The sequence below is a fragment of the Onychomys torridus genome, chromosome 2, assembly GCF_903995425.1.
Source record: "Onychomys torridus chromosome 2, mOncTor1.1, whole genome shotgun sequence".
In the NCBI taxonomy this organism is placed as follows: Eukaryota; Metazoa; Chordata; class Mammalia; order Rodentia; family Cricetidae; genus Onychomys; species Onychomys torridus.
Genome location: NC_050444.1, coordinates 68,956,871 through 68,982,745, shown reverse-complemented (window position 1 = coordinate 68,982,745; position 25,875 = coordinate 68,956,871). Strand labels below are relative to the sequence as shown.

The window sequence follows — 25,875 nt, the reverse complement described above, 5'->3', positions numbered from 1 at the left end:
TGTGTTGATGCATGATACAGGTATTTTAAAAACTTTAATAAAAAGTTGAAGCGTCATAGGAAAATACCATGTATATGTATGTAAATGTGTAATGGAGATAGCATTTCTAAAGGCAAATTAGGATTAATGTTAGTCATAAAGTTTGGTAGGGACCATCTAGTCCAATTTACTTTACAGGTAAGGAAACTCAGATCCAGAGGAGCAAAGTACTTTTCCTGTGACCTGATCAGATTGTAGCACAGGACAAACTAGAATGCAGTGCTCTGGACTGAGGAATTCTGGCTATTATGAGAAAGCAGACTAAGACATGCAAAATCTGATTTGGAAATGTGGACTGGTAGTGGTTATTTGAGAAAACACATTACCTAGAAAATGTCTTTTTCTATTAATGGTGAATTGGTGCTCTTTTTTTCAACTAAGAAAACTTGAGTAATTTGCTGATAGCTTTCCTGTGTTTTCAAAGGCTAGACTATTTTCTCTGGAATTTAGTTCTCTTATGTAGCTGCCCAGAAGTACTATAATACCTCAGAGAGTAATAAATCACAATAGGTACTTAGTAATGCTGTGAATGTGGCAAGCTCTACATATATTGTTCTAAGGCTCAGGATTGTCCCACAGGTAGACACTGTAATTTCCATTTTAGATTGAGGAAGTTGAAGTTCAGAAAGGCCGTCTGTAGCCAGAAGAAACTTTAGCTGTAGCCATCTGGCTAATAAAGTGGTGGATCAGGGATTTAAAGTCAGCTATGTCTAAATCTAAAGCTTATTTCTCTCCTATTAGATCGTAATAGTAAATATCCCCCAAAGTGTCTCTACAAGACTGTTACCTCTGTGGTTGATTTGGTAAGGATTATTTAAGCCTTTGAAGACTGGGTTCCGAAGACCATAAGAATCTGTTAGTGGTTCTGTTGCTTTTGTGGTGTTACCTGTGTAAATGTAGCGTTTACATGCATACGAATGTACAGTAATACTGGACTTTAACTGTGCAGCTGTTTTTGTTTAGTTTTGTTTTTTTTTCAAGACAGGGTTTCACTGTAGTTTTGGTGCCTGTTCTGGATCTCGCTCTGTAGACCAGGCTGGCCTCAAATCCACAGAGATCTGCCTGCCTCTGCCTTCCAAGTGCTGAGATTAAGATTAAAGGCGTGCACCACTGCTGCCCGGCTAGAATTGAATGTAATTTCACCTTCCCTTTTAAACTTTTAGTATTCCAATGGATACTGTTTTTAACATGAATCTGCTTAAAAACTTAACTGGACAGCCCAGAGAGGAGTCCTTGATATGAGACTTCTTTGCTCTGAAGCCAGAAGCCTTCCATCTGTTCTTGACTAGGCCCCAGCTAAAGATCTCAGAACCAGAAAACAAACCCTGTCTCTACCTTCCCCTGCCCTCTGCCTAGTCTATTTCTAGAATTTTTTTAAGTCCTCGCAGACCTTGTGTTCCAGCTGCTCTAGTTCTTGAATTTATCAGCTTGCTCCTTTAACAGAATCTATTGAACCGCTTATTAGAATATGTAGTCAAATAAGACATGGTCCATGATGTCCACAGACCCTACCTATCCCAGACGGGAGACTTAAGATGCTAAAGAGGAAAGAACCACTTGAAAGCAGGAGTCTGAAGATACAGATTGTGTCTCCTTGATATATTCTAGGACATCTCCTTAGGAAGTCAGGTGAGTAGGCTAGAGAGAGGAACAAGAAGATCTAGGGAGGAGGTGTAATTCTGCATCCTTTAGCGTATTCTTCACTGGATTATTGCTAATAAATGTAAAATCACATGGATTCGAATTTATGGGTTTCTTCAAGAAAATATTTTAGTGCATAAGGGCTCTAAAAACAATAGTAGCAATTATAGTACTTTTCCATATCCTCAATACCTTTTCCCCTGAAATGTCCATTTTCCCCAGCTGGTTGTATGATGTGTATACTATTTTTCTCCCTTCCCCCCACCACCCTTAGGTCCCTTTAATCACCCATAATATATATTTCTGAAGCTGTTGGCCAAATGAGGGGCAACTAGGATTAGAAGCAACAGTATTATTGTGGATATTGTGCTCCACTTTTAAATAGGTGGGAGAGGGGGAAATGGTCAGGAAGTCCTTAGGAATTAGAACTTTTGGTGCTGGACATAGTAGGTTTATATGTTTGCAGAGATAAAGGCTTATATCAATGTGCATATATATTTTGAAGGGAAAAATACTCATTATATGCCATATATTCTTTTAAAAGAACTGTTTTATTTAGTGTATTAACTTGTGTCTGAGATTGATGGAGTAGCCAGGTGGATTGATCTAGCATTTGCAATAAACTAAGAGTTTGTGCAATAATATGGAAATACATTCATTGTTCAGAGAAAGCAAATTTCTTCTGTAAGCACTCAGATCTTAACAATTACAAACCCAAACAATGTAGGTTAGAGGGTATGCGCAGGCTTATGTCATGGCCTCTGTGAGAGATCCATAGCTACATGCACCATAACACTGGCAGTTAATCATAAGGCAGAGCAACAAATCAACTGGATAGTTTATGCAATATTGCATTAGAGAGAACGATCTTTAAATGCAAGTTGGTTTCCTCTCATTTATTGACAAACATCATAAGCATGGTTAAATTGAATGTGTGATTGTCTCACAAGTTTTTTTATTGTACATATACTAAACATCAATGAATGATAACTGAAGTAAGATCCTGTGCCTTCTGCATTTCCCTGCTAATTGGTGTGCTTGTCTGTGTGTAGGTGTCGTTTCAGCCAGATGTTGCATCCAATTTTTGAGGAAGCATCTGATGTCATTAAGGAAGAATATCCAGATAAAAATCAAGTAGTGTTTGCCAGAGTTGATTGTGATCAGCACTGTAAGTAACTAAGTAGGAAGTCTGGAAGAAACTGTTGTGTTCCCTACTCTGCACACGCACCCTTCCTGCCCCCTTTTCAGATGCCCTGCTTCAAGTGAAGACGAAATCTTAAAGGGTCTGGAACCTAGAATACATTGCTAATATTTCATCTTTTATGTCTTTTTAACAAAACTCCATTATGTCTATGTAAAAGATATTTATGTTTTTGTTTTTTTATTTTTTAATTAAAATGTAGCAGGTCAAGTATATAGGTAGCAGCTAACTACATTTTCTACCAAAGCAAACACTAAAATCAATAAATATAATTGAACTATAGTTTTAGAAGACAAATTGAGATTTTTATTACTCTTAGAAGCATGGAAAGATATCATAATAGTCAATTTAAATAAGACTAAAATTATGTAAAAATATATACTCATTTTAAATAAGACAGTATCAGATTTTTATGTTTCTGTTTATTTTAAGGATTCTGCTAAGACTGGCTTTGTGTTTAAAGTGTAATTAGCTACAGTTACTATGATAATTAATGGACTGTTACAAAAACTTCATTTAGTCTCTCTGATAATCTGTTTTCCTGCATTTTATTTGTCTCTGTGGAATGTACTCTGTAAAGTCTCTGTGGTTTTTAATGTAAATAGCAGTGTTTTCTAAGTGGAACAAGTGAGCTAGCAGTTAGTACTTCCTCCCAAGTACCCTGCTTACTGTACCCCAGCCTCCCTCTGGGAGCACCCAATCAGTTGAACTTGGTGGGTCTTGTGCTGAGGTCTTAGCTGTTTCATCAGCTGCACTGGGAGTTCTTCAAGTCAGCACTTTCCTGTTTTCTTTTTCTTGATACTCCCAGTTGTAGAGATTTAACAACTTAACTAATCTCTATATGTCATGCATTTGACAGTTTCTAGAAGACAACTCATTAAAAGCTTGTTTGCATTGAGTTCTTGGTAAGTTGTTGTATACAAAGTGTTCTCCTATTCTACAAATTTCCTGTCCTTTATACTTGATCTACTAGTTGCAGGTATTCTGCTCCTAGGCAGCTGTGTGTACCTCTTTGCCTCTCTCTCTCCTTCCTCCCTTCCTTTCTATTTCCCTTCCTCCCTCTCTCCCTCTTTCTCTCTTTTTCTGTCTCTCTCCATTTTTTCCAGGTAAAGAAACAGAAATTAAGTGGCTTAACCAATGTTGCAAAGCTTAGTGTACATTAAGCCGGAATTAGAAAACTGATCTGACCAATGGCCACAGAGAGCAGTTTTGTTCTTTCCTGTTTCATTCAGGGAGCATTTTGAGGATTTGCTAGCACTGATCACTGCCAGGTAGAAAGCATTTTCTAACAGCGTATTACTCAAACTATTATAAGCCATACTCCATATTTCTGTTTGTTAGGACTCACAGCTGGATTGAATAAAGAGGGCAATAAAAAACTGTAGATACAAGCATACATGATGTCTGCACACTGCTTTCTGGAGTACTTGCCTCCTGCCCTTTCACTGATAGAGAGCTTGGCATGCTTTGTGTGGCCTCAGTATTCAGATCTTTCTATTCTTTTTGTATTTAATTAGATGTTACAATGCAAATATGAGTTTCTGAGTCCCTACTGGCACTAAATTTGAACCACTATGCTTTCATGCTTGCAGTCATAGGGGAGAGAATTAGTTAAACCACCTATGTGCATCATTTGCATTATCTTTTAAGCAGATTAATTCACACAATAAATAAATCTCATTATTATAAGTTTTCTTTTTTTATTTAACTTACAAAATTATTTCTTTTTTTATTAAGAAATTTTTTCATTCATTTTACACACCAATCAAAGATCCCCCTCTTCCCTCCTCCCGTCCCCCCAGTCTCCCTCCCCTCACAACCCTCTCCCTACTCCCCCACAAGAAGGCAAGGACTCCCATGGGGAGGCACATCCAGTAGAGGCAAGTCCAAGTCCTTCCCCCTGCATCAAGGCTGCACTAGGTGTCCCATCATAGGTAGTGGGCTCCAAAAAGCCTGCTTGTATACCAGGTATGGATTCTGGTTCTACCGCCAGGGGCCCCCCAAGCAGATCAGGCTACACAGTTGTCTGACCATGCAGAGGGCCTAGTTCAGTCCCATGCAGGCTCCACATTCATTGATCCAACTTTCATGAGTTCCCACTAGTTAGGTTTGGTCATCTCTGCAGGTTTCCCCATCATGATCCTGATGTACTTGCTTATAGAATCCCTCCTCTCTCTCTCCTACTAGACTCCTGGACCTCTGCTTGGTGTTTGGCTATGGATCTCTGCATCTGCCTCCATCAATCACTGGAGAAAAGTTCTGTGATAATAGTTAGGGTGTTCACTGATCTGTTCACTAGGGCAAGCTAGTTCAGTTCAGGCACCCTCTCCACTATTTCTAGTAGTCCAAGCTGGGGTCATCCTGGGGGATTCCTGGCAACTTCCCCAGCACCGGGTTTCTCTCTATCCCCATGATATCTCCCTCTATCATGGTGTCACTCTCATTGCTTTCCCACTCCATCCCTGTTCCAGCTCAACCATCCCATTCCCTTATGTTTTCATCCCCTATCTCCTAACCTCCATTGCCCACCCCTCACCCCCAGTTCACTCATGGAGATCTCATCTATTTCCCCTTCCCAGGGTGATCCATGCATCCCTCTTTGGGTCTTCCTTGTTAGCTAGCTTCTCTGGAGTTGTGAGTTATTGTCTGGTTATCCTTTGCTTTACTTCTAGTATTCACTTATGAGTGGGTACATACCATGTTTGTCCTTCTGAGTCTGGGTTACCTCACTCAGGATGATATTTTCTATTTCCATTCATTTGCCTGCAAACCTCATGATGTCATTGTTTTTCTCTGCTGAATAGTACTCCATTGTGTATATATATACCATATATATATATATATATATATATATCATTTTCTTAATCCGTTCCTCAGTTAAGGGGCATCTAGGTTGTTTCTAGGTTCTGGCTATTACGAATAATGATGCTGTGAACATAGTTGAGCATGTGTCTCTGTGGTATAATTGAGCATTCCTTGGGTATTTGCCCAAGAGTGGTATAGCTGGGTCTTGAGGAAGATTGATTCCCAGTTTTCTGAGAAACCACCATACTGATTTCCAGAGTGGCTGTACAAGTTTGCACTCCCACCAACAGTGGAGGAGTGTTCCCCTTGTTCCATATCCTCTCCAACATAAGCTGTCTACATTGCTTTTGATCTTAGCCATTCTGACAAGTGTAAAATGGTATCTCATAGTTGTATTGATTTGTATCTCCCTGATGACTAAGGATGTTGAGCAATTCCTTAAATGTCTTTTGGTCATTTGAGATTCTTCCTTTGAGAATTATCTGTTTAGCTCTATAGCCCATTTTTTAATTGAATTGTTCGTTATTTTGATGTCTAGTTTCATAAGTTCTTTATATATTTTGGAGATCAGCCCTCTGTCAGATGTGGGGTTGGTGAAAATCTTTTCCTGTTCTGTAGGCTGTCGTTTTGTCTTATTTACTGTGTACTTTACCTTACAGAAGCTTCTCAGTTTCAGGAGGTCCTATTTATTAATTTTTGTTCCCAGTGTCTGTGCTACTGGTTTTATATTTAGGAAGTGGTCTCCTGTGCCAATGCATTCAAGATTACTTCCTACTTTCTCTTCTGTCAGATTCAGTGTAACTAGTTTTATATTGAGGTCTTTGATCCACTTGTACTTAAGTTTTGTTCACAGTGACAGATATGGATCTATTTTTAGCCATCTACATGTTGACATCCAGTTATGCCAGCATCATTTGTTGAAGATGCGTTTTTCCCTTCATTGTACAGTTTTGGCTTCTTTGTCAAAAATCAGGTGTTCATAGGTGTGTGTGGATTAATGTCAGGGTCTTCAATTCGATTCCATTGGTCCACATGTTGGTTTTTATGCCAATACCAGGCTGTGTTTATTACTATAGCTCTATAGTAGAGCTTGATCTCAGGGATGGTGATGCCTCCAGAGGTGGCTTTGTTATACAGGATTCTTTTAGCTATCCTGGGTTTTCTGTTTTTCCAAATGAAGTTGAGTATTGTTCTTTCCAGGTCTGTGAAGAATTGTGTTGGTATTTTGATGGTGATTGCATTGAATATGTAGATTGCTTTTGGTAAGATTGCCATTTTTACTGTTAATCCTATGTATCCATGAGCATGGGAGTCTTTACATTTTTTTGATATCTTTTTCAATTTCTTTCTTCAGGGAGTTTAAGTTCTTGTCATACAGGTCTTTCACTTGCTTAGTTAGAGTTACCCCAAGGTATTTTATATTATTTGTGGCTATTATAAAGAGTGATGTTTCTCTGATTTCTTTCTCAGCCTGTTTATCATTGTGTATAGGAGAGCTACTGATTTCATGAGTTAATCTGGTATCTTGCCACATTAATGAAGGTATTTATCTGCTGTAGGAGTTCCCTGGTAATATTTCTGGGGTCACTTATGTATACTATCATATCATCTGCAAATAGTGAAAATTTGACTTCTTCCTTTCTAATTTGCATCCCCTTGATCTCCTTGTGTTGTCTTATTGCTCTAGCTAGAACTTTGGGTACTATATTGAATAAATATTGGGAGAGCGGACAGCCTTGACTTGTTCCTGATTTTAGTGGAATCACTTTGAGTTTCTCTCCTTTTAATTTGATGTTGGCTGTTGGGTTGCTGTAAATTACCTTTATAATGTTTATGTATGTTCCTTGTATTCCTTCTTTCTCCAAGATCTTTATCATGAAGGAGTATTGGGTTTTGTCATAGGCTTTTTCAGCATCTAATGAAATGATCATGTGTGTTTTTTTTTCTTTCATTTTGTTTATATGGTGTATTACGTTGACAGACTTTTGTATGTAGAACCATCCTTGCATCTATGGGATGAAGCCTACTTGATCATGGTGGATAATTTTTTTGATGTGTTCTTGTATTTGGTTTGCTAATATTTTGTTGAGTATTTTTGCATCAATGTTCATGAGGGAGATTGGTCTATAATTCTCTTTGTTTGTTGCATCTTTGTGTGGCTTGGGAATCAGAGTAATTGTAGCCTCATAAAAGGAGTTTGGTAATGTTCTGTTTTTATTGTGTTTATTATATGTATACAACACACACACACACACACACACACACACACACACACACACACACACCACACACACACATATATAAACAATAAAAGTTATATGAGGGCATTGGTTGCACATGTCTTTAATCCCAGCACTCGGGAGGCAGAGGCAGGTGGATCTCTGTGAGTTCAAGACCAGCCTGGTCTACAAAGCGAGTTCCAGGAAAGTCGCAAAGCTACACAGAGAAACCCTGTCTCAGAAAAAAAACAAACAAACAAACAAAAAGTTACATGAATCTAGTTTTGCAAAATTTCTTATTGTACTAAAACTTAAAGGAAATACTTTGTTTTTGTTGGCTTATTCAAATTGCTAGAATCACTGCTTAGCATGTAATCATTACTAATGAAAAAGGACTTGAACATAAGCAGTATGGTACTATAATTGATCTGATAGCTAAGATAACTGCTGAGTGAACAATGGCCAGGCAATGTATGCATTGTGGATATGCTGGCTAAAGGGAGACCTAGTACACCAGCAGGGGGAAGTAAGACATGAGATTTCATTATGCCGCTCTCAACGATGTTCAGTTTAATAGTTCAGTTTATTTTTGTATAGTGTTTTTGCTGCAGTTGACTCTGAATGTGAAACAGTTAGATATCCCATTTTTTAAATCCATCATTCAGTAGTGCATAAGTGTTTCAGTTTCTCATTATTCTTGCTAACGATATACATTATATACCAAGTTTTATGTGTACTAACTTTTTGAAAATACCAATCGTCTCATGGGTTTGAGGTGGTATGGTTGGTTTGCATCCCTAAATTTTAGTGATGATGTTGAGTGTCTTTAAATATGCTTGTTAGTTAAGTTATTGGGGAAACTTTCTTCTTTTTTAAAATCAGTTTTTGTCTTCTTTCTTTTACTGAATGGTTATAGCTCTTTTATATATTCTAAATATTAGTCCTTTATGACACATATGACTTTCAAATATTTTTCTCATCTTGCAGGTTGTCTTTTTACTTTGTTGGTTGTGTCTTAATGCATAATTTTTTTCAGTCTCGTAGTACAATTTATCTGTTTTTACATTTGTTGCCCATGTTTTAGGTGTCATAGATAAGAAATCATAGTGACTCCAATGTCAGTAAATTCTCCTATATTTTAATAGATTTCCAGTCTCAGGGTTTACGTGGTCTTTGGTACTTTTTGACTTAATTTTTATATAAGGAGTAAGGTAAGAGTCTAACTTTATTTTTGCGCATACAAGATATCCAGGCTGTTTGGAACCATTTGTTGAAGAGTCTGTCCCCCATTTAGATGGTAGTGGCATCCTTATAAAACAACAGGTGTGTCGCGCCCGCCTCGACCAGCAAGGAAGACGCGACACCTGGATCCTTCTCATCACAGTTTATTCAGACCTTTGATTAATTGCATTGTGTCTCTCTCGCTGGGGCAAGCCTCTCCCAGCACCTAAGTAGGGCTGGGCTGCCAACCCCAAGCAGCCACGTGGGCACTGTCCACAGGTTCACGCATATGCCAGCAACACACGAATCCAGCCACAGCCAAATAAGGAGCTGTTTACCATAAAGAGTGTTTGCCATCGGGAAGGCAGAGGGTAGAAGCCAGCACCATCTTTAGGGTGCGGCTACACGCGGCTCTCTACACAGGTGATGGTGTATGTGATCATTTGTTTCCAAGTTCTCTATTCTGTACCATGATCTCAGTTAGACATTTTTATGTTAGCCCTGTGATAACATTTGAAGTAAGGCAATGGGAGACTTCTACTTTGATCAGGATTGCCTTTGCTGTTGTTTTCAATTTTGTATTACACTTACTCATTTGTTTGTTGTTGTTGTTGTACATGCCACTGCATGCATGTGGAGTCAGAAGACAACTTGGGGCAATCAGTTCTGCTTCTGCGCTGTGAGACCTGGGGATCAAGCTCAAGTTGTCAGCCTTCTTGCAGCCACCTTTACCTTGCTGCACTGCACCCACGCACACATGTACACATTTTTACAGTGAAATATAATTTCTTCAATTCCCCCTTCCCTCTCTGCCCTCTAGTCCCTCTCATGCACCACACTCCTTCTGCATGGCCTTTTCTTTAACTATTATTACCTATATATATGCATACATATTTAAATACAACCTGCTGAATCTGTTTAGTGTTCCTTGTATGTATATGATTTCAAGGTTGATCACTTGGTGTTGGATAACCAATTAGACTAATTTTCCCTCTCTCAACTGTCATTAATTGCCTGTAGTTCTTTGTCTAAGGGGGTAGGGTCCTGTGAGCATTCCCCTTTCCATGTAGCATGTCTTTGGTGTTGCCATTGTTGAGGTCTTGTTTAGGCAGCCATATTACTGAAGTATCGCATGTGGCTTCCTTGTTGTTTCTAGCTATGGATGCAAGAGTTGTGTTGTAGTTGTACCCATTGCCTTTTGGTTTGTTTGTTTCTTTGCTTGTTTGAGTGAGGGTCTCACTAAGTAGCCCATACTACCTTGAGGCTTAATATTGTAGCTGAGACTAACCTGGAACTTGTAGTCATCCTACTTAAATCTCCAGAGTGCTGGGATTGTAGAACTGTGGCACCACACCTAACTTAAATGTCTTGAATACCTTTTTTAGATTCATTTTATTTTATGTTCATGAATGTTTATATGTATGTATGTATGTATGTATGTATGTATGTATGTATTCATTCACAGCATGTGTGTGCATAAGTCCTTGCAGAGTTCAGAAGAGGGAGTTAGATCTCCTTTAGTTAGGGCTGTCTGTAGGGAACTGAACTCAGGTCTTCTGCAAGAGGAATAAATACTCTTAACCACTGAGCCAGCCTTCTGGTCCCATGTTCTTAATTTTGATGAAGTCCTACTTACTGATTTTTAATGGATCGTACTTTGGATTTTGCATCTAAGAAGTCTATTCTTTTCCAGGTATTACAAAATTTTCCTGCCTTGTTTTCTTCAGTAAAGTTCATAGTATGAAGGTTTCCATTTATGCCTATTGTTCATTTAGAGTTAGTTTTTACACGTGGAACAATACACGAGTTAAAGTAGGTGGGTGGTTTGTTGAATTTAGTTGTCAAACAGATCTCTCATTACTTGTTGGTGAAAAATCTCTCTCTCTTTCCACTAATTGCCTTCACATCATTGTTGAAATGAACTGGCCCTGTACTTATGGCTCTATTTCTGCTCTCTTTTCTACTGTTGATCTAGTGTCTGTTCATTGCATATTTTGTGGATTTTTGTAACTTACAGAGGATCTACTTTCTTTTCAGATGGCTTTGACTCTTTTAGTGATGTTGTATTTCCATATGACTCCTAGGCTCCTAGACGGGATTCTAATTAGAGTTAACTTCAGTGGGACTAGTTTGGGGAGAATTATTATTTTAGTAATCTTAAGTCTTTTGATCCATAAACATTCTTAATCTTACCATGTTTTTAGATGTTTCCAATTTTAGCAGTGTTTTCTCATTTTCAATGTACAAACATTATTCCTCTGATACTCTTATAAACTATATTAATATATTTTATTTTAGATTGATTGCATCTTTGTGTTGAGTGTGTGTGTGTGTGTGTGTGTGTGTGTGTGTGTTCCTTTACTCATTTTGCTCTACCATCAACATCTTATGTTACTATATTGTCAGAACTAGAAAACAATCCTGGAAACTCCCCTCCATGCACTCTGATCATATCTGACCAGTTCTTCCACTGGTGTCTTTTTTTGGTCATCCAGGCTATTACATTTACTTGTCAGCTCTTGGGTTTTTCTGACTTTTTTGATTTTTATTTTTCAGAACCTAGGCAATTCTAAGGAGTACTGGTTACATAATTTGTAGACTATTTTTCAATTTGGGTTTGTCTAGGTTTCCCCAATCCTTAGGCTTTGTATTCTTAACTATGTCTTACTTTTTAAAACTGTTATAAATGGCTTTTAGTTTTATATTTTAATTTGTGTTTATCGTTGTAATATGTAGAAATTAAAATTAATGTTTGTGGATTTTAATTCCAACAGTTTTATATAGAGTCTGTATGGCTTTCTAGTGAAAATGATTGTGCTTGCTGGGCGGTGGTGGTGCACGCCTTTAATCCCAGCACTCGGGAGGCAGAGGCAGGTGGATCTCTGTGAGTTTGAGGCCAGCCTGGGCTACAGAGTGAGTTCCAGGACAGGCTCCAAAGCTACACAGAGAAACCCTGTCTTGAAAAAACAAAACAAAACAAACAAACAAACAAACAAACAAAAAAAAAAAAAAAGAAAGAAAGAAAAGTAAATGATTGTGCTCTGCACAAATAAAGTCAGTTTTTCTTCCTGTGATTAATATTTCTTTTCCATATTCTGTCCAGACAAGTGCATGTACTTGTTGCTTTGGGATTAATTTTGTTGGGGTCAGAGGATTCGTTTCCTATCAAGGATACAAGGTGGCTTAAGAATCAAGATGTCATCCTGACTCTGCATCTCATTCTCTTAGTCACCTGTTAGGTATTGTGGCAGTCTACACTGACCTGTCTGTTGGCACCTCAGTCTGTCTGTTTTGTTCTGACTCAGGTGCTTTACCTTTTATCCAGAGTCATAGTGGTATGTTAGAGAAGTTCATGTGAAAAGTTGCTAGTTAAATTAACTGCTGAGCATATTCATTGAGTGCTTATGTGGATTTCAGCTTGTTGTTCCATCAGTTACCTCAGCTATGGCCTCCGCAGTCTTGAGTTAGCCAGTAATATTTATTCAACAAAAACTTTACGCCTATTCTCTGTAATGACATATGATAGATAGGTCCTAGAGATATGGCAATGAACTGGACATAGAGCTGAACACACCATCCTTTGTTGTAATAACTTCTCTGAAGAGGAGGTATTAAATACTGCAGTACATTATATTAATAACTATAGCTTACCTTGATGGGATAGGGATGTCTTCTCTGAGGATGTAATACAAAACCTGAAGGAAGAGTAGTGCTTGTGTTGTAAGCTTGAACTATGCTGTGACAGGTGTGTGGGGGAAAGATCTCACTGTAGTGTGACAGGAACATGTAAAGGGAAGAGCTCTCTGAGCCAGAATCTTGCATAGTCCAATTTGGAGAATGTTTTGCAAATGCTGTGTTACAATTTTTTCATCAGTCCACTTTAAAAATTGATGATGAGGTGAGATTATACAGCAATATAAAAATGTAATGGCACTTAAAAAAATAAAGCATCGAATGAGTACTTTAAAAAAGCCCCTTTGAGTCCCTTTGGAAGGCACTGCCCCTACTCGTTCCTTAAAACAGGTTGGGAAATCTCTTAGTGCCTTTTTGTGGGTTTTCTGGACAATTCATCTCAGTGCATATTTCTAGGAGCTGCTTACTTGGTTTGCTGCCTATGTTTCCTTTTGTCTCCTCTCCCACCTGCTGCATGTCAGGCACTCTCTCTGCCTTTCCCTCACTTTATGTGCCCATCTTAGTAAGGCTGTTATAGGAAAGGTTCGCTTTAGTGCTAAGAACCTGGGAAGTAGAGGAGGGAAGAAGTCAGCTCCACCTGGCCAGCACTTCTGTTTCAAGGCTGCATGTAGCCTTGTTCATTGCCCCTCTGGTCTCCTAATCATACAGCTGAGAAGTATAGTAGATGAAGCTGCATTTTCAGCAGTAAGCTCTCCAACTATTTCAATTTTATTGAACTCCCAAGGAAAGCTTGTACTTCACCTCTAGCTCTTAAAACTCTCCATTTGCTGTACTCATTGTAGAGAATGGATGGACTATAAGAGGAATGGGGAAATAAAAAGGAAAGTGAAATCACGGCTGTTGTGGAATATTATTTCAAAGTGTGTTACTTTTGTTTATGCTCTGCAACATTTGTTTAATGATGCAAAGATGCGTTTGATTAAATAAAATTTACCTGCGGTCAGGAGACTGCCAGCAACTAGCTGACAGGAAGTAGTAGGGAGGAGCCAGGTGGAGAAGGGTTTATAAGAAGGGGCAAGGAGAAGCATGAGGGCCTTTTGGAGGATGCCAGCAAGGAGAGGAGGTGAGCTACTTGCTGGTCAGCCTCTCTGTAGAGCAGAATTCCACCTTTACCTTAGGATCTTGAGTTCTTTAGAGGAGAGAGGTTGAGTTAAGTTCCCTTGTAGTTTTGCAAGAGTCGGAGCCACAGGGAGCAGACTTCCCTCTACGGCCTTTGTGGCCTAGATGTCTAACCTTTGTGGCCTCAGTGTCTAACCGCTGTGGAGTTGCAGTTGCTGATTCAGATAGCTGTGGCGTAAAAGGCATCAACAATTTAAAGAAGGACAACAATTTGGGGTACCAACTTGGGGCTCAAATATTCAGCTAGAGCCTGAGAGAAAGCTGAACAACAACACAAAGGGACAGGGCTCCTTTAATAGTTTTGGCCGGACAGTTTCTGTGGGTCACAGAGCCCTTTGAGCAGCTAGTACCTTAAGTAGAAACAGACACTAAGTAAAATCGTCTGCCCCAGCGCCAGCATGGGCACTCTAGAACTCTTGGAAGGCTGAGTGCAGGTCCTGCTCAGACAAACCTCTGACCGGCTGCAAGTTTCACACTTGGCCTTCATGGCAGAGAAGCGGGCAGAGCCAGCTGAGGGCTGCAAGCAGAGAATCCAGGTGTACCTTAGCAGGCTAAAGTTTGCCCCTGTGGTCAGAAAAGACTAGAGATGCACAGTAAAAGAGATCCAGATGGAAAAACCTCTAACCAGGTTACAGTGTGTCTGACAATGTACATAGACTTAAGAAAAGAAAAAGGGTACAGTCACAGAACGAAATGAATACTTTAAAAAGAGACAGTAAAAGTAATATAAAAGAAAAAAGCCACGTAAGATGGGAAATACCCAGAGCCTGTATGTTGTGTTTATTTTGAATTATTTGATTGTTGAAAAACAAAGAACAGCTGCAAAGAGGCCTGGAATTGAAAGAGGGACTGTTGAAATAAATCAGCCTGTATACTTTAGGAATGCCTTAACTTAAAAAGTAAAAGAATATATTTGTCAAATGGAAATCAAAAATGCTTTAGAGTTTTGTTCCCACAGGAGATGAGAGGCTGTGGATTCCTTTAGGGTTAATATGGATCAGGTTTGATCAGGCAAGACCTCCTGAAACTTGACAGGTGATATCTATCAGCAAAGGTTACTACTGGTCTTCCCAGGTCAATATCTCAAAATTTTCTCTCAGCACGAAGAAGGATGGAGAAAACCACACCCACATTCCCAAGAGTTGGGGGAGGGGTGTGTGGCTTTTGGTTATTTGGTGGGTCATGGATGTTTGTTATTATTTAGGGGAGTACAGAATATTGATACAAATTTAAAGTTATTTTTATTACACTGTATATGTTTCTACTTTTGTTTAAAGGATTTTTGTATATTGCTAAAAATTTAAGGTTATTCTTGTTACAACATATTGTATATATGTTTCTATTCTTTTTTTAAAGTATTGTACCTATGCAGTTTATTTAAAAATATAAGGTAAAATTCTAATTTTTGAAAGCTGTTATTATAAACTATATCGCATAATCAGGAAACAGGTTAGTGGTTAGTCATTTATAACAATCAAATTTGTAGATATGTTAGCTATAGTTTCTAGGTTAAATAGGTATATTTTAGATAGATGGTCTTCAAGTAACTTCAAAAATCTATAGAATATGGCATTTAAAATGTTTTGTTAACTGAAGGTTTTTCGTGACAATGAGACACATCTGATTTTAGCAGCACCAATTCACTTCAGAGAAGATGATGGACATTGTAGAAACTCCGTATTAGGTTTGCTTTCACTGTGGCAAGGTTAGCCCCCAGGCAAAGAAACTTCTTGCCTTTGATTACTGACAATGTGCTAGCAAACTGAACTTGCTGCACACACAGGAAAAAGACTGTTGAACTTTGCCAAAACAAGGCAGAACAGTCCTTCAAAATTCCTGCTTCAGAGAAAAGTCTGCCAGATACTCTAGGCCTGTATGCTGAAGATGGATTCCCCAATGTTGTAGAGGAATTGTGGGTGACTGTCCAGGCAGCCAGATGTCTCTGTTAGGCAATATTACATCCTTCTGGGTCTTTGATGGGGTTGAATAGTTATAGTTGCAGTTTTCCTCAGTTATGATAGAAAGTACATTAGGTATAAAATTTTGGATTCATTAAGATAGGATAGATAATGGATTAATTTTCTGAATATGCTAACTACAAATGGACAGAATATTGTGAATATAATCCTTACTTGATAATTGTTATTGTGTATAGTCCTACTGTGTTAAAGTTAAAACCTTTATTTTTATTTAGACAAAGGGGGAAAATGTAGTAGAATATTTTAAGATGTGTTGTTTTTGTTTATGTTGAATTTAACTCTGTGAAGCTGTGTTACTGTGCCTGTGTAAAACACTGATGGTTCAATAAAGAACTGGCCAATAGCAAGGCAGGAGAAAGGATGGGTGGGGCTGGCTGGCAGAGTCTATATAGAAGGAGAAGGTAGGACCTAGAGAAGGAGGAGGACATCAGGAGCCAGCCACCCAGCTACACAACCATTAATGGAGTAAGAAATAAGAAATGCAGAAATAAGAGAACAGGAAAGGCCCAGAGACAAAAAATAAATGGGATAAGCTACTTTAAGGAAAGCTGGCAAGAAACTAAGCCAAACTAAGGCCAGGCATTCATAATAAGCCTCTGTGTGTGAATTACTTGGGAGCTGGGTGCTCCCCCCCCCCCCCGAAAAAAATGAGTAAACCAACAACACTACATGGCTGCTAAAAAAGAGACAGGAACTGTGCTTAGTCCAGCTGTTTTGTCCGGAGCTGACAGAAGAACAGGATCCTGCTTAAGAGCGGGATGTCAGGTCATTTTTTTCTTGCCATCATTCTGAGTTACCCTCTTCCTTCTCAGTCTGGAGGACTTGATTGGGATCGATGCTATTGTTTACCCCTTAGGCAGGGTGGCAGGAGTCTTAGCTTCTTATACTGCACTGAGGGGCAAACTGCAACATGTTTCTGGTGTGGATGCTATATGTTAGGGATGTTAAGGCTCTTCTAAGAGTTTGGCCCAAAACAGAAGTTGTATTGGAAGTAGTTACATCAGTAATGGTGATAGCAACGACAGTAATAAAATACAAACCTCAGCATTTCGGAGGCAAAGGCCGGTGAATCTCTGTAGGTTCAAGGCCAGTTTGGTCAAGATCAGGAATTCCAGGCCAGCCTAGGAAACATTGTCTCAATCAAATAAATAAAATGTGAGTCCTGCAAGAATATGGACCTTATCTCTGTAGTGGTCTTTCCCAGCACTGAAACCTAGCAGGTATAGTTGTTCACTTGTTGTTACTTAATAAATGAGAAAATGATCGAATGTCTACCAGTAAGTAGCTGGCATCTAACAGAACACTGTTTAGTCCTTTAAATAGATTATTTCAGTTCTCCCAACAGTATATAGAAGTATTTTCTTCTGTATTCCTCCAAATCCAACTCATCATTGATTATAAAGAACAATTGATTAAGGAATTTTTACTCAGCTCTTTACCCTGCAATGTGCTGAAACCCAACCGACGGACATAAGTTTTATGTCAACACTTTCCTGTTTGACCAACCTGAGAATTTACTTTGTTCTCAGTTGAAATATGTCACTGCACCTAATTGGCCCTATTCCCTCTATTAGCACAGAATAACGTGAACCTTTCAATTTCCAGGCACCGACATGGAGACACACTCTTTCCAAGCAAGGAAGTGAAAGAAAATTGCAAGAGTCTCCATGTAGGAAACATAATCACAACTCCAACAATGACTGTTTAACATGGAAGAAAAGGAAATACTGTCCTGTGTTACTAACATTTCAGATTCCCTCACAACTATTGAGTGATAAGGATTTCCAAACCTCTGTCTACACAGAATCCATATACCTTGCCACCCAGTGCAATAGGATTCATAAGAATTATTTGATTCAGGGCTAGAGAAATGGCTCAGTGAATAAAAGTCTTTGCTTTCAAGCCTGATAACCCGAGTTTGAACTTTAGGACTCATTGCAAGAAATGAGAAATTCTCTGATGCTGGCTGAGTAAGGCATTGATCTATGAGTATAGCAGAATATCATTAGGGGTGATTTCATTGTTTAGTTTTTTGTTTTTGTTTTTGTTTTTTTGTTTTTAAAACAGTAGTTTTACCCTAGGTCTCTCTGGGTTATCTGGTCTCTGTGTTTTGGTCACCAAAGCAGTATCAGGTATAGGTTCCATCTCATGGAGTGAGCCTTAAGTCAAGTCAGGCATCAGTTGGTCACTCCCACAAGCTTTGTGCCACCATTGCCCTAACATGTGCAGTTAGGACCAATTGTAGATCAAAAGGTTTGTAGCTAGTTTTGTGTTTACAAGTCTCTTTTGGTAGCCTACAGAGTACCTTCCTGTACCGAAGACATTAGAATGTAGGGGTAGTTTCTCTAGAGGCATCAGCTTGCCCTCTCCATGTTTAGTGACTTGTGTGGTTATTGCCTCCTCCTGTAGCAAATGGGAACAGATACGGAGACTCAAAATCAGATATTACACAGAGAGTGAGACCTTGGAACACAAAGCTCTAAATAGGATGTATTCATCAAATCCCTCCCCTCAGAGCTCAGGAAATCCCACAGAAGAGGAGGCAGAGAGTGTAAGAGCCAGAGGAGATAGAGGATACTAGGAGAACAAGGCCCTCAAAACCAACTGAGCCAAGCTCATGAAATCACAGAGGCTGAAGCAGCGAGAATAGGGCTGACACCAGTCTGCACCAGGTCCTCTGTATATATAAAATAGCTTTCGGTTTAGTATTTTTTTTGGGACTCCTGAACATGTAAACAAGTGGGTCTCTGATTTTTGTGACTTCTCTTGGGGCTCTTTTCCTTCTGTTGGTTTTCTTTGTCCAATGTTGATGTGATAATTTTGGTTTTATCGTATTTTGTGAAAAAAATAAAATTATTTTATTACCAAAAAAAATATGTCACTGCTAGTTAAATAGGTTTTATTCAAAATCAGCAAGATAGAATCTAAAATATCAATAGTGGTTTTTCTATAGAGGCTAGAAATAAGAGTGGTGGCTGGATTGCAAGGGATTCTCTTTTCTTTAGTTTATTTTCCAAAATTTTTGTCATTCACGCACACTTTATACATGCATGTGTGTACATGTATGCACATGTCAAACATACCCTTGCCTCCATTGTGGAATATGATCACATATCACCTAGAGTCTCCTGCTGTGGATATTGCTCTGTGTAAATAAAATGCTGTTTGGCCAGTGGCCAGGTAGGAAGTATAGGCGGGACAAGAGAGAAGAGAATTCTGTGAAGTGAAGGCTGGGGAGGGAGATAACTACCAGCTGCTGCCATGACAAGAAAGAGATAAGGTATTGGTAAGCCACGAGCCACGTGGCAAAGTATAGATTAATAGAAATGGGCTAAATATAAGAGTAAGAGCTAGATAATGGTAGACCTGAGCTAATGGCCAAACAGTTTAAATAATATAAATATGTGTTTATTTTACAAGTGGGTTGTTGGACTAACAGGGCTTGGTGGCACCTGGAGAGAAGCTCTCCAACTACAAATGGTGTCCAACGTGTTGGCAAGAGTTTCCACCTAAAACCTGACAAAAAAGATTCCAAAATGGAAGTAAAAACAGCTGTCTAGTTGTCTTTCTCAAGTTAGCAGCAGCCTGCTGGTTTGAGCTACTGTGGCGGGTTCCTGGCGTGTGCATCTGACCTGTTAGTGTGGCGGGAATGAGGAGTCTACAAGCGGCACTTTACTCTGCTGCATGGTGGATTTAGCCTTTGCTAGTTTAAAAAAAAAAAAAAAAAAAAAAAAAAAAAAAAGGTTTCTGGGCTATGCACTGCTTTGATAGAAATGCTTCTGATAGTTGATGGTACACATAGCTCCAGACCCAGAGCTGGAGGTAAATTGTACCACCGCCATGTTGGGAAGCTGAGGTGGGCGGAGCCAGCAGCCATAGTGGCATTTCAGTCTTACAAAGATGGATGGATATTACACAGAGAATCTGGTTTGTGTTGTCTTTGGAATTTTTAACTACAGAAAAAGATTTGATCGTAAAAGCTGTTGAGTTAAACACATATGTAAATTTTAAAGGTACCTTGACTTCAAAATTTGGATATAAGGATTTGTTGCTTTGGAAAAGAGTCTCTGCTTTTGTTTCCACAGAAAGCCAGAGGCTGTGGATTTGTTCCAGATTAAGATACATCAGGTTTGATCAGCCAAGACCACATGAAAGGTCTCCAATGACACAATGGCCCAGATGGTCCAACATCCAGAATGGTTTCAAGGCAACTGGCTCAGAGGTTTACCCTCACGGACTACTCCATAATCCTAAAATTTTCTTTATGTTTCCATAAGATACAGCGCCCCCCTCCAGCAGGAAGTAGTAAGAGAAACTACGCCCAATTTCCCAAAATTGTCAAGCTGGTTTTGGAGATGGAATTGGCTCATTCCTTCTCTAAACCCAGACATATTGCTAAAAGAAAAGGTTAAGAGATTTTTATGTCCCAAATCAGAAGAGCCCTCTGGTGTGGGACAGAAAAAAAAAACAGTATTTTTATTTAAAGCAGGTTGATTATAAATGTGATCTCTTTCTAAAGAATAAAAGATAGTATGATATAGATATAATAGGATAAAAGGGGAGATTAATGAACTTACTTTTAAAGAGCAATAGCTTGTTTAAAATGTTTTTCATTGGTATAGATTTTAGTCTATTGATACAAAGTTAATTTTGTTATACTGTGTGTATATTTCTACTCTTGTTTAAGGTATTATGTTTGTACAGCTCATTAAAATTGTAATGGATAATTAAAAATAGATTAATGATTAGTCATCTATGACAATCATACTCGTAGCCATGTTAGTTAATTTTTCTAGGTATGCATAGATATATTTCAGATAGACAGGTAATCTTCAAACACTTCAAAGGTCTACAGAATATGGCATTTAAAATATTTTTAAAATTTAGACTTTCTGGACAGTGAGACATGTCTGCTCCTGGCAGCACCTATTTACTTCAGAGAGGAGGATGAGCATTGAAGACACTTCATATGGAGTTTATCTTCACTTTGGCAAAAATAGCCATTTGGGCAAGAAACTGTTCTTGCCTGGACTGCTTGATTGACTGGTCATGCAGGACCCATAGAAAGGTGACCACTGAACTTTGCTTGACAAAATGGTCCTTCAGGTTCCTGCTTCTCAGAGGAAACTGCCAGACATTCTACAGGACACTGAGAGAAGTGACCAAGAGACTCTAGCCCTGTGGGCTGAAGACAAATGCCCCAACTTTTCAAAGGAACATTAGGTGACTGTCCAGGCTGCCAGCTGTCTCTGTCTACCTTACAAGACTCCCGAAAGTTGCTTACATCCTTCTCCCGGTTCTCAGGTAATATCATATCCTTCTGAGGTCTTTGATGTGGTTGAAGAGTAGATAGTTATAATTTCCTCAAATATGATAAAAGATAAGTTAGATATAAAACCTTAGACTCACAAATATAAGATAGATAGGATATCTTCTTTAATATTGTAACTGTAATTCTTGCTTGATAATTGTTTTGTTATATGTAATTTTACTATGTAAAAGTTAAAACCTTCCTTTTAAAAAAAAAAAGTAAAGGGGAAGTGCTGTGGATATCGCTCTGTATAAATAAAATGCTGTTTGTCCAGTGGCCAGGCAGGAAGTATAGGCGGGACAAGAGAGACGAGAATTCTGGGAAGTAAAGGCTGGGGTGGAGAGATAAAGCCAGCCACTGCCATGACAAGGAAGATGTAAGGTAATGGTAAGCCACGAGCAATGTGGCAAAGTATAGATTAATAGAAATGGGTTAATTTAAGATAGAAGAAGTAGATAACAAGAAGCCTGCCACGGCCATACAGTTTGTAAACAATGTAAGTTTCTGTGTGTTTACTTGGTTGGTTCTGAGCGTCTATGGGCCTGGTGGGTGAGAGAGATTTGTCCTGACTGTGGGCCAGGCAGGAAAACTCTAACTACAGTCTCCTCATTTGAGAGTGTGGGAATAGAATACATCCTTGTGGTAGAAATGCTGCCTTGAATCTGGAAGGTCCAGTCTGCCCCTGGTGGGACGAGGTTCTCTGCTGACCTCCAGTGGCTAGAGTCTGTATGGCATTAAGAATGGACGCTCATGTTTGTTGGTCAGTGCAGAACCATCCAACCTCCCTTTAGCATTTCTTGGAAAGTTCTTTGTCCTTGAATTAGACAGTATGCTACCATATACCTGAGTTACTCTTATCTGTCTTCCAACGTTGTTTGAACCTTGCTTACTTGAAATTAAGAAGCTTTTATTAGAGCTGTACATAAATCTTGCATAAAGAATGCAAAACCATAAATGGCTCATGAGAATAGGACAGAATTTTGTTGGTCAGAGTAAAAATAATTGGAAAATAAGCAACTATAAAAAAAACAGTCATGTACATTCACACACCGCTGTTACTGGTTCTTAGCACTATAGAGGAGTGACTAGCAGTAGTTTGAGTTTTGCTGGCTTTCTGCATTACCTAGGGAACCTGAATTCTAGGTGAGCAGCAAGATTCAAGGTCATTTTGAATTTTTCTGTTTAAGGTTTTATTTTGATAGTGTGTCTTGGGGGAGAATGTTTGTTTTAGGGGACCATGGTTTAAGAAGAGGTATGGAAACAGCAGTAGTCCTCCTGGATTTTGAACAGTGATGATTTCCTGTTGAAACCATCTGCCTCCTTGGACTGATTCTGTAGATAATAATAGTGGGCCATGGATAAGGCAAGGGCATGACACAGTTTCCCCATTTGGAACCCTAGTGGGTGTTTGTGAGGGAGGGAGGAAGGAAGAGTCTGTCAAGGAAAAGTTAGTGACCACTGACGCAAAGAACATGCTAATTTTCCAATCAGGACGTTATTAACCTCTTGAAATTTCTAATTCCTCTGACATCCACTTTAACATTTGAGCTATCCAGTTAATTTTTAAAAACCATTTATTATACCCCTTAAGTCATTCTTTGTTACATTGTCAAAATGTCATGCTGTAATTATCTTAAAATCACTTTTGGCCAAAGCATATAAAAAGTCACCTTTATGCTTGAAATTATTGATCAATGTAATTTTAAAGGTTTTGCTTCTTAATAATTAGAAGTTACCTCATTGTGCAGCATACCTACTGGCATGTTGTTTGAGAATGAATTCATTGACCAGTCAGTCTCCTGATAGTCTCCAGATATTAGTTTTTCTCTTCATAACCATATTTTTAAGGCAGCCCAACAGTTATAATGACTGAGTATAGAAACAGGCTCTTGCTGCCTGTGCCAGTACTGCAGTACTTCTTACAGTGGTCTGTTACTGCTAGGTGAAGGTTTTGAGAGTCCAACTCCATAGCTTTCTGGCCAGTTACCACACACAGGCTAGCTAGCATTCAAATTCTGTTACTGTAACTTCAGACCCTCGGGAATCCCTCTATCTTCCTATAGTCTGCTCTGTATAGATTATTATTTTTTTTAGTATATTAAGTTTTCATTCCATTCATTGTTTTATCAGTTTTAGAGAGTTAAGAGGAGAAATCAGAGGAGACCATGCATGCACATGAAGTTTGGTTGTAGTAGGATATAGGGAGAATCTAGGCGGAGTTAGGGAGGGGGATGAAAATGATTAAAGTACATTGTATGAAATTCTCAATGAATTAATTAAACACTATTTTCTAAACAGTTGAAAACATATTGTTTCTAGTAGTGTCTTTTATTGTCCATTTTCAAACTGATTCTTAGATTGCAAATGAAAAAATAAATGCTTTCTATTAGATTAGTCATTTCATTTTATGGTGTCACATGTCCTTAGTGCCAAATCTTTTGTGGGGAAGAAAAGAAATGTTGACACCTTGCTGGAAGCTTAGACACTCACCAAATTTTAACCTTATTAACACTGTATATATGCTTAAGTTGTACATAATAGGATATGTGTAGAGTTTAAATTTTGAGGTTTTAGTTTTTGTTTTTTGTTTTTTTACCAATATGGTGGACAAAATTTCATTTGGTAGTTGTTAATCAATAACTTCCTGATTACAACTGAGCATGCTTTTTTGATTATTGATCATCTTTGTTTTATAAATTGAACAATATCTTTAGTTCACTTTTCAAAAAAAGGTGTTTATTTATTTATTTTTGGTTTGTTGAGGCAAAGTTTCTCTGTGTAGCCTTGGCTGTCCTGGAACTCTCTCAGTAGTCCAGGCTAGCCTCAAACTCACAGAGATCAGCCTGCCTTTGCCTCCCAAGTCCTTGGATTAAAGGCATGTGCTACCACCACCCAGCTAATTCACTTATTTTTGATGGTCCTTTTAAAGTACATTCTTTCATAAGTATAATCATTTGTTTCTTGTGTATGTTACAAGTACCTTTCTTCTAGTTTGTCATAAAAACTCATGGTCTTGCCAGGTATAATGGGGCATGCGAGCAGGTAGATCATAAGTTCAAGGCTAATTTGGGCTACATAGCAAATTTGAAGGCAGTTTGAGATCCTTTTGTAAGCAGAGTTTTTTGTCAGGACTGCCAATCAGCTCTGTACCACCAGCTCACTCCCAAATAACCACAGAGAGACTTCTTATTAATTATAAATGCTCAGTCGATAGCTTAGGCTTTTTACTAACTAGCTCTTATAACTTCATTGAACCCATATTTTTATCTGTGTTCTACTATGTGGCTCAGTACCCTATCTCAGTATGGCATGTTCATCTGCTTCCTCTGTATCTCCTTGCTACTTGTAAGACTCCTATGACTCCCTGCCCTTCTTCCTCCCAGTATCCTCTCTCCCTGAAAATACTGCCTAGCTATTAGTCATCAGCTCTTTATTAACAATGAGAGCAACACTTTGCAGTGTACAAAAAGGGTTATTCTACAGCATTTCCCTTGTTATCTAATTAAAAAGGAAGGTTTTAGCTTTAACATAGCAAAATTATATACAACAAAAGCAGTTATCAAGTAAGAATTGCAGTTACATTATGCAGTCCATTTGTTTTTTCGAGGCAGGGTTTCTCTGTGTAGCTTTGCACCTTTCCTGGATCTCACTCTGTAGACCAGGCTGGCCTCGAACTCACAAAGATCTGCCTGCCTCTGCCTCTGCCTCCCAAGTGCTAGGATTAAAGGCGTGTGCCACCACCACCTGGCTATCCAGTCCATTTGTATTTGGCAAATTTGGAGACAGTATTCTATTATCTTTGTGAATCTAAATATTTTATACTTAATTTACTTTATATCATAACTCAGGAAAACTTTAAGTCTAACTATTAGTCTTTAACTCCATCAAAGACCCTAGAAGGGTATAATGTTACCTAATGACAGGGACATCTGGTGCCTGGACAGTCACTCAGAGTTCTTCTGCAGTGTTGGGGCATCCAACTTTGGACTACAGGCCTATTATATCTGACAGACATTTTTGAGGAGCAGGGAATTTTGAAAGACTGTCCTATGTTATCTTGGAAAAATTTGGCAATGCTTTCTTTTGCTTCCTGCTGGTGTAGTTTTGACAGCATACTGTCAGTAATTGAGGCAAGGGAAGGTTTTTTTTTGTTTTTTCCCCAAATGGCTACCTTTTGCCATAAAGAAAGCAAACTCCATACAGTGGGTTCTTTAATGCCCACCATCTTCTTTGAAGTAAAGTGGTGCTGCCATGAGCAGATGTATCTGGTCATTAAACACCTTAAATGCCATATTCTGTAGGTTTTTGAAGTGTTTGAATATTATCTATCTATCTAAATATATCTGTTTAACCTTGAAAACATACCTAATATGACTACAAGTTTATTATAGATAGCTATTAACCTGTATTTCTTAATTATACATTACATTTTTAAATGAACTCCATAAACACAATACGCCAAAGAAGAGTAGAATATATATATATATATATATATATATATATATATATATATATATATATATCAAAAATAACTTTAAATTTATATTAATAAACCCAAATTCATACCATGCTGGTAAAATGTTTTTTAGATTAAGGCAGATTCAATAATCTAACCTTTTATTTCATCATTTTTCCTTTTAGAAAGAG

The 25,875-nt window shown here is 38.4% G+C and overlaps 1 protein-coding gene across 1 annotated transcript in view; it reads left to right on the top strand.

Moving 5' to 3' along the window:
- Erp44 (endoplasmic reticulum protein 44) overlaps positions 1-25,875 on the top strand; it is a 97,428-nt gene that overhangs the window by 36,378 nt on the left and 35,175 nt on the right. Inside the window, exon 4 of the mRNA XM_036178599.1 lies at positions 2,733-2,848. Within this exon, the coding sequence (XP_036034492.1) occupies positions 2,733-2,848 (116 nt within the window). The remainder of the gene's footprint in view (positions 1-2,732; positions 2,849-25,875) is intronic.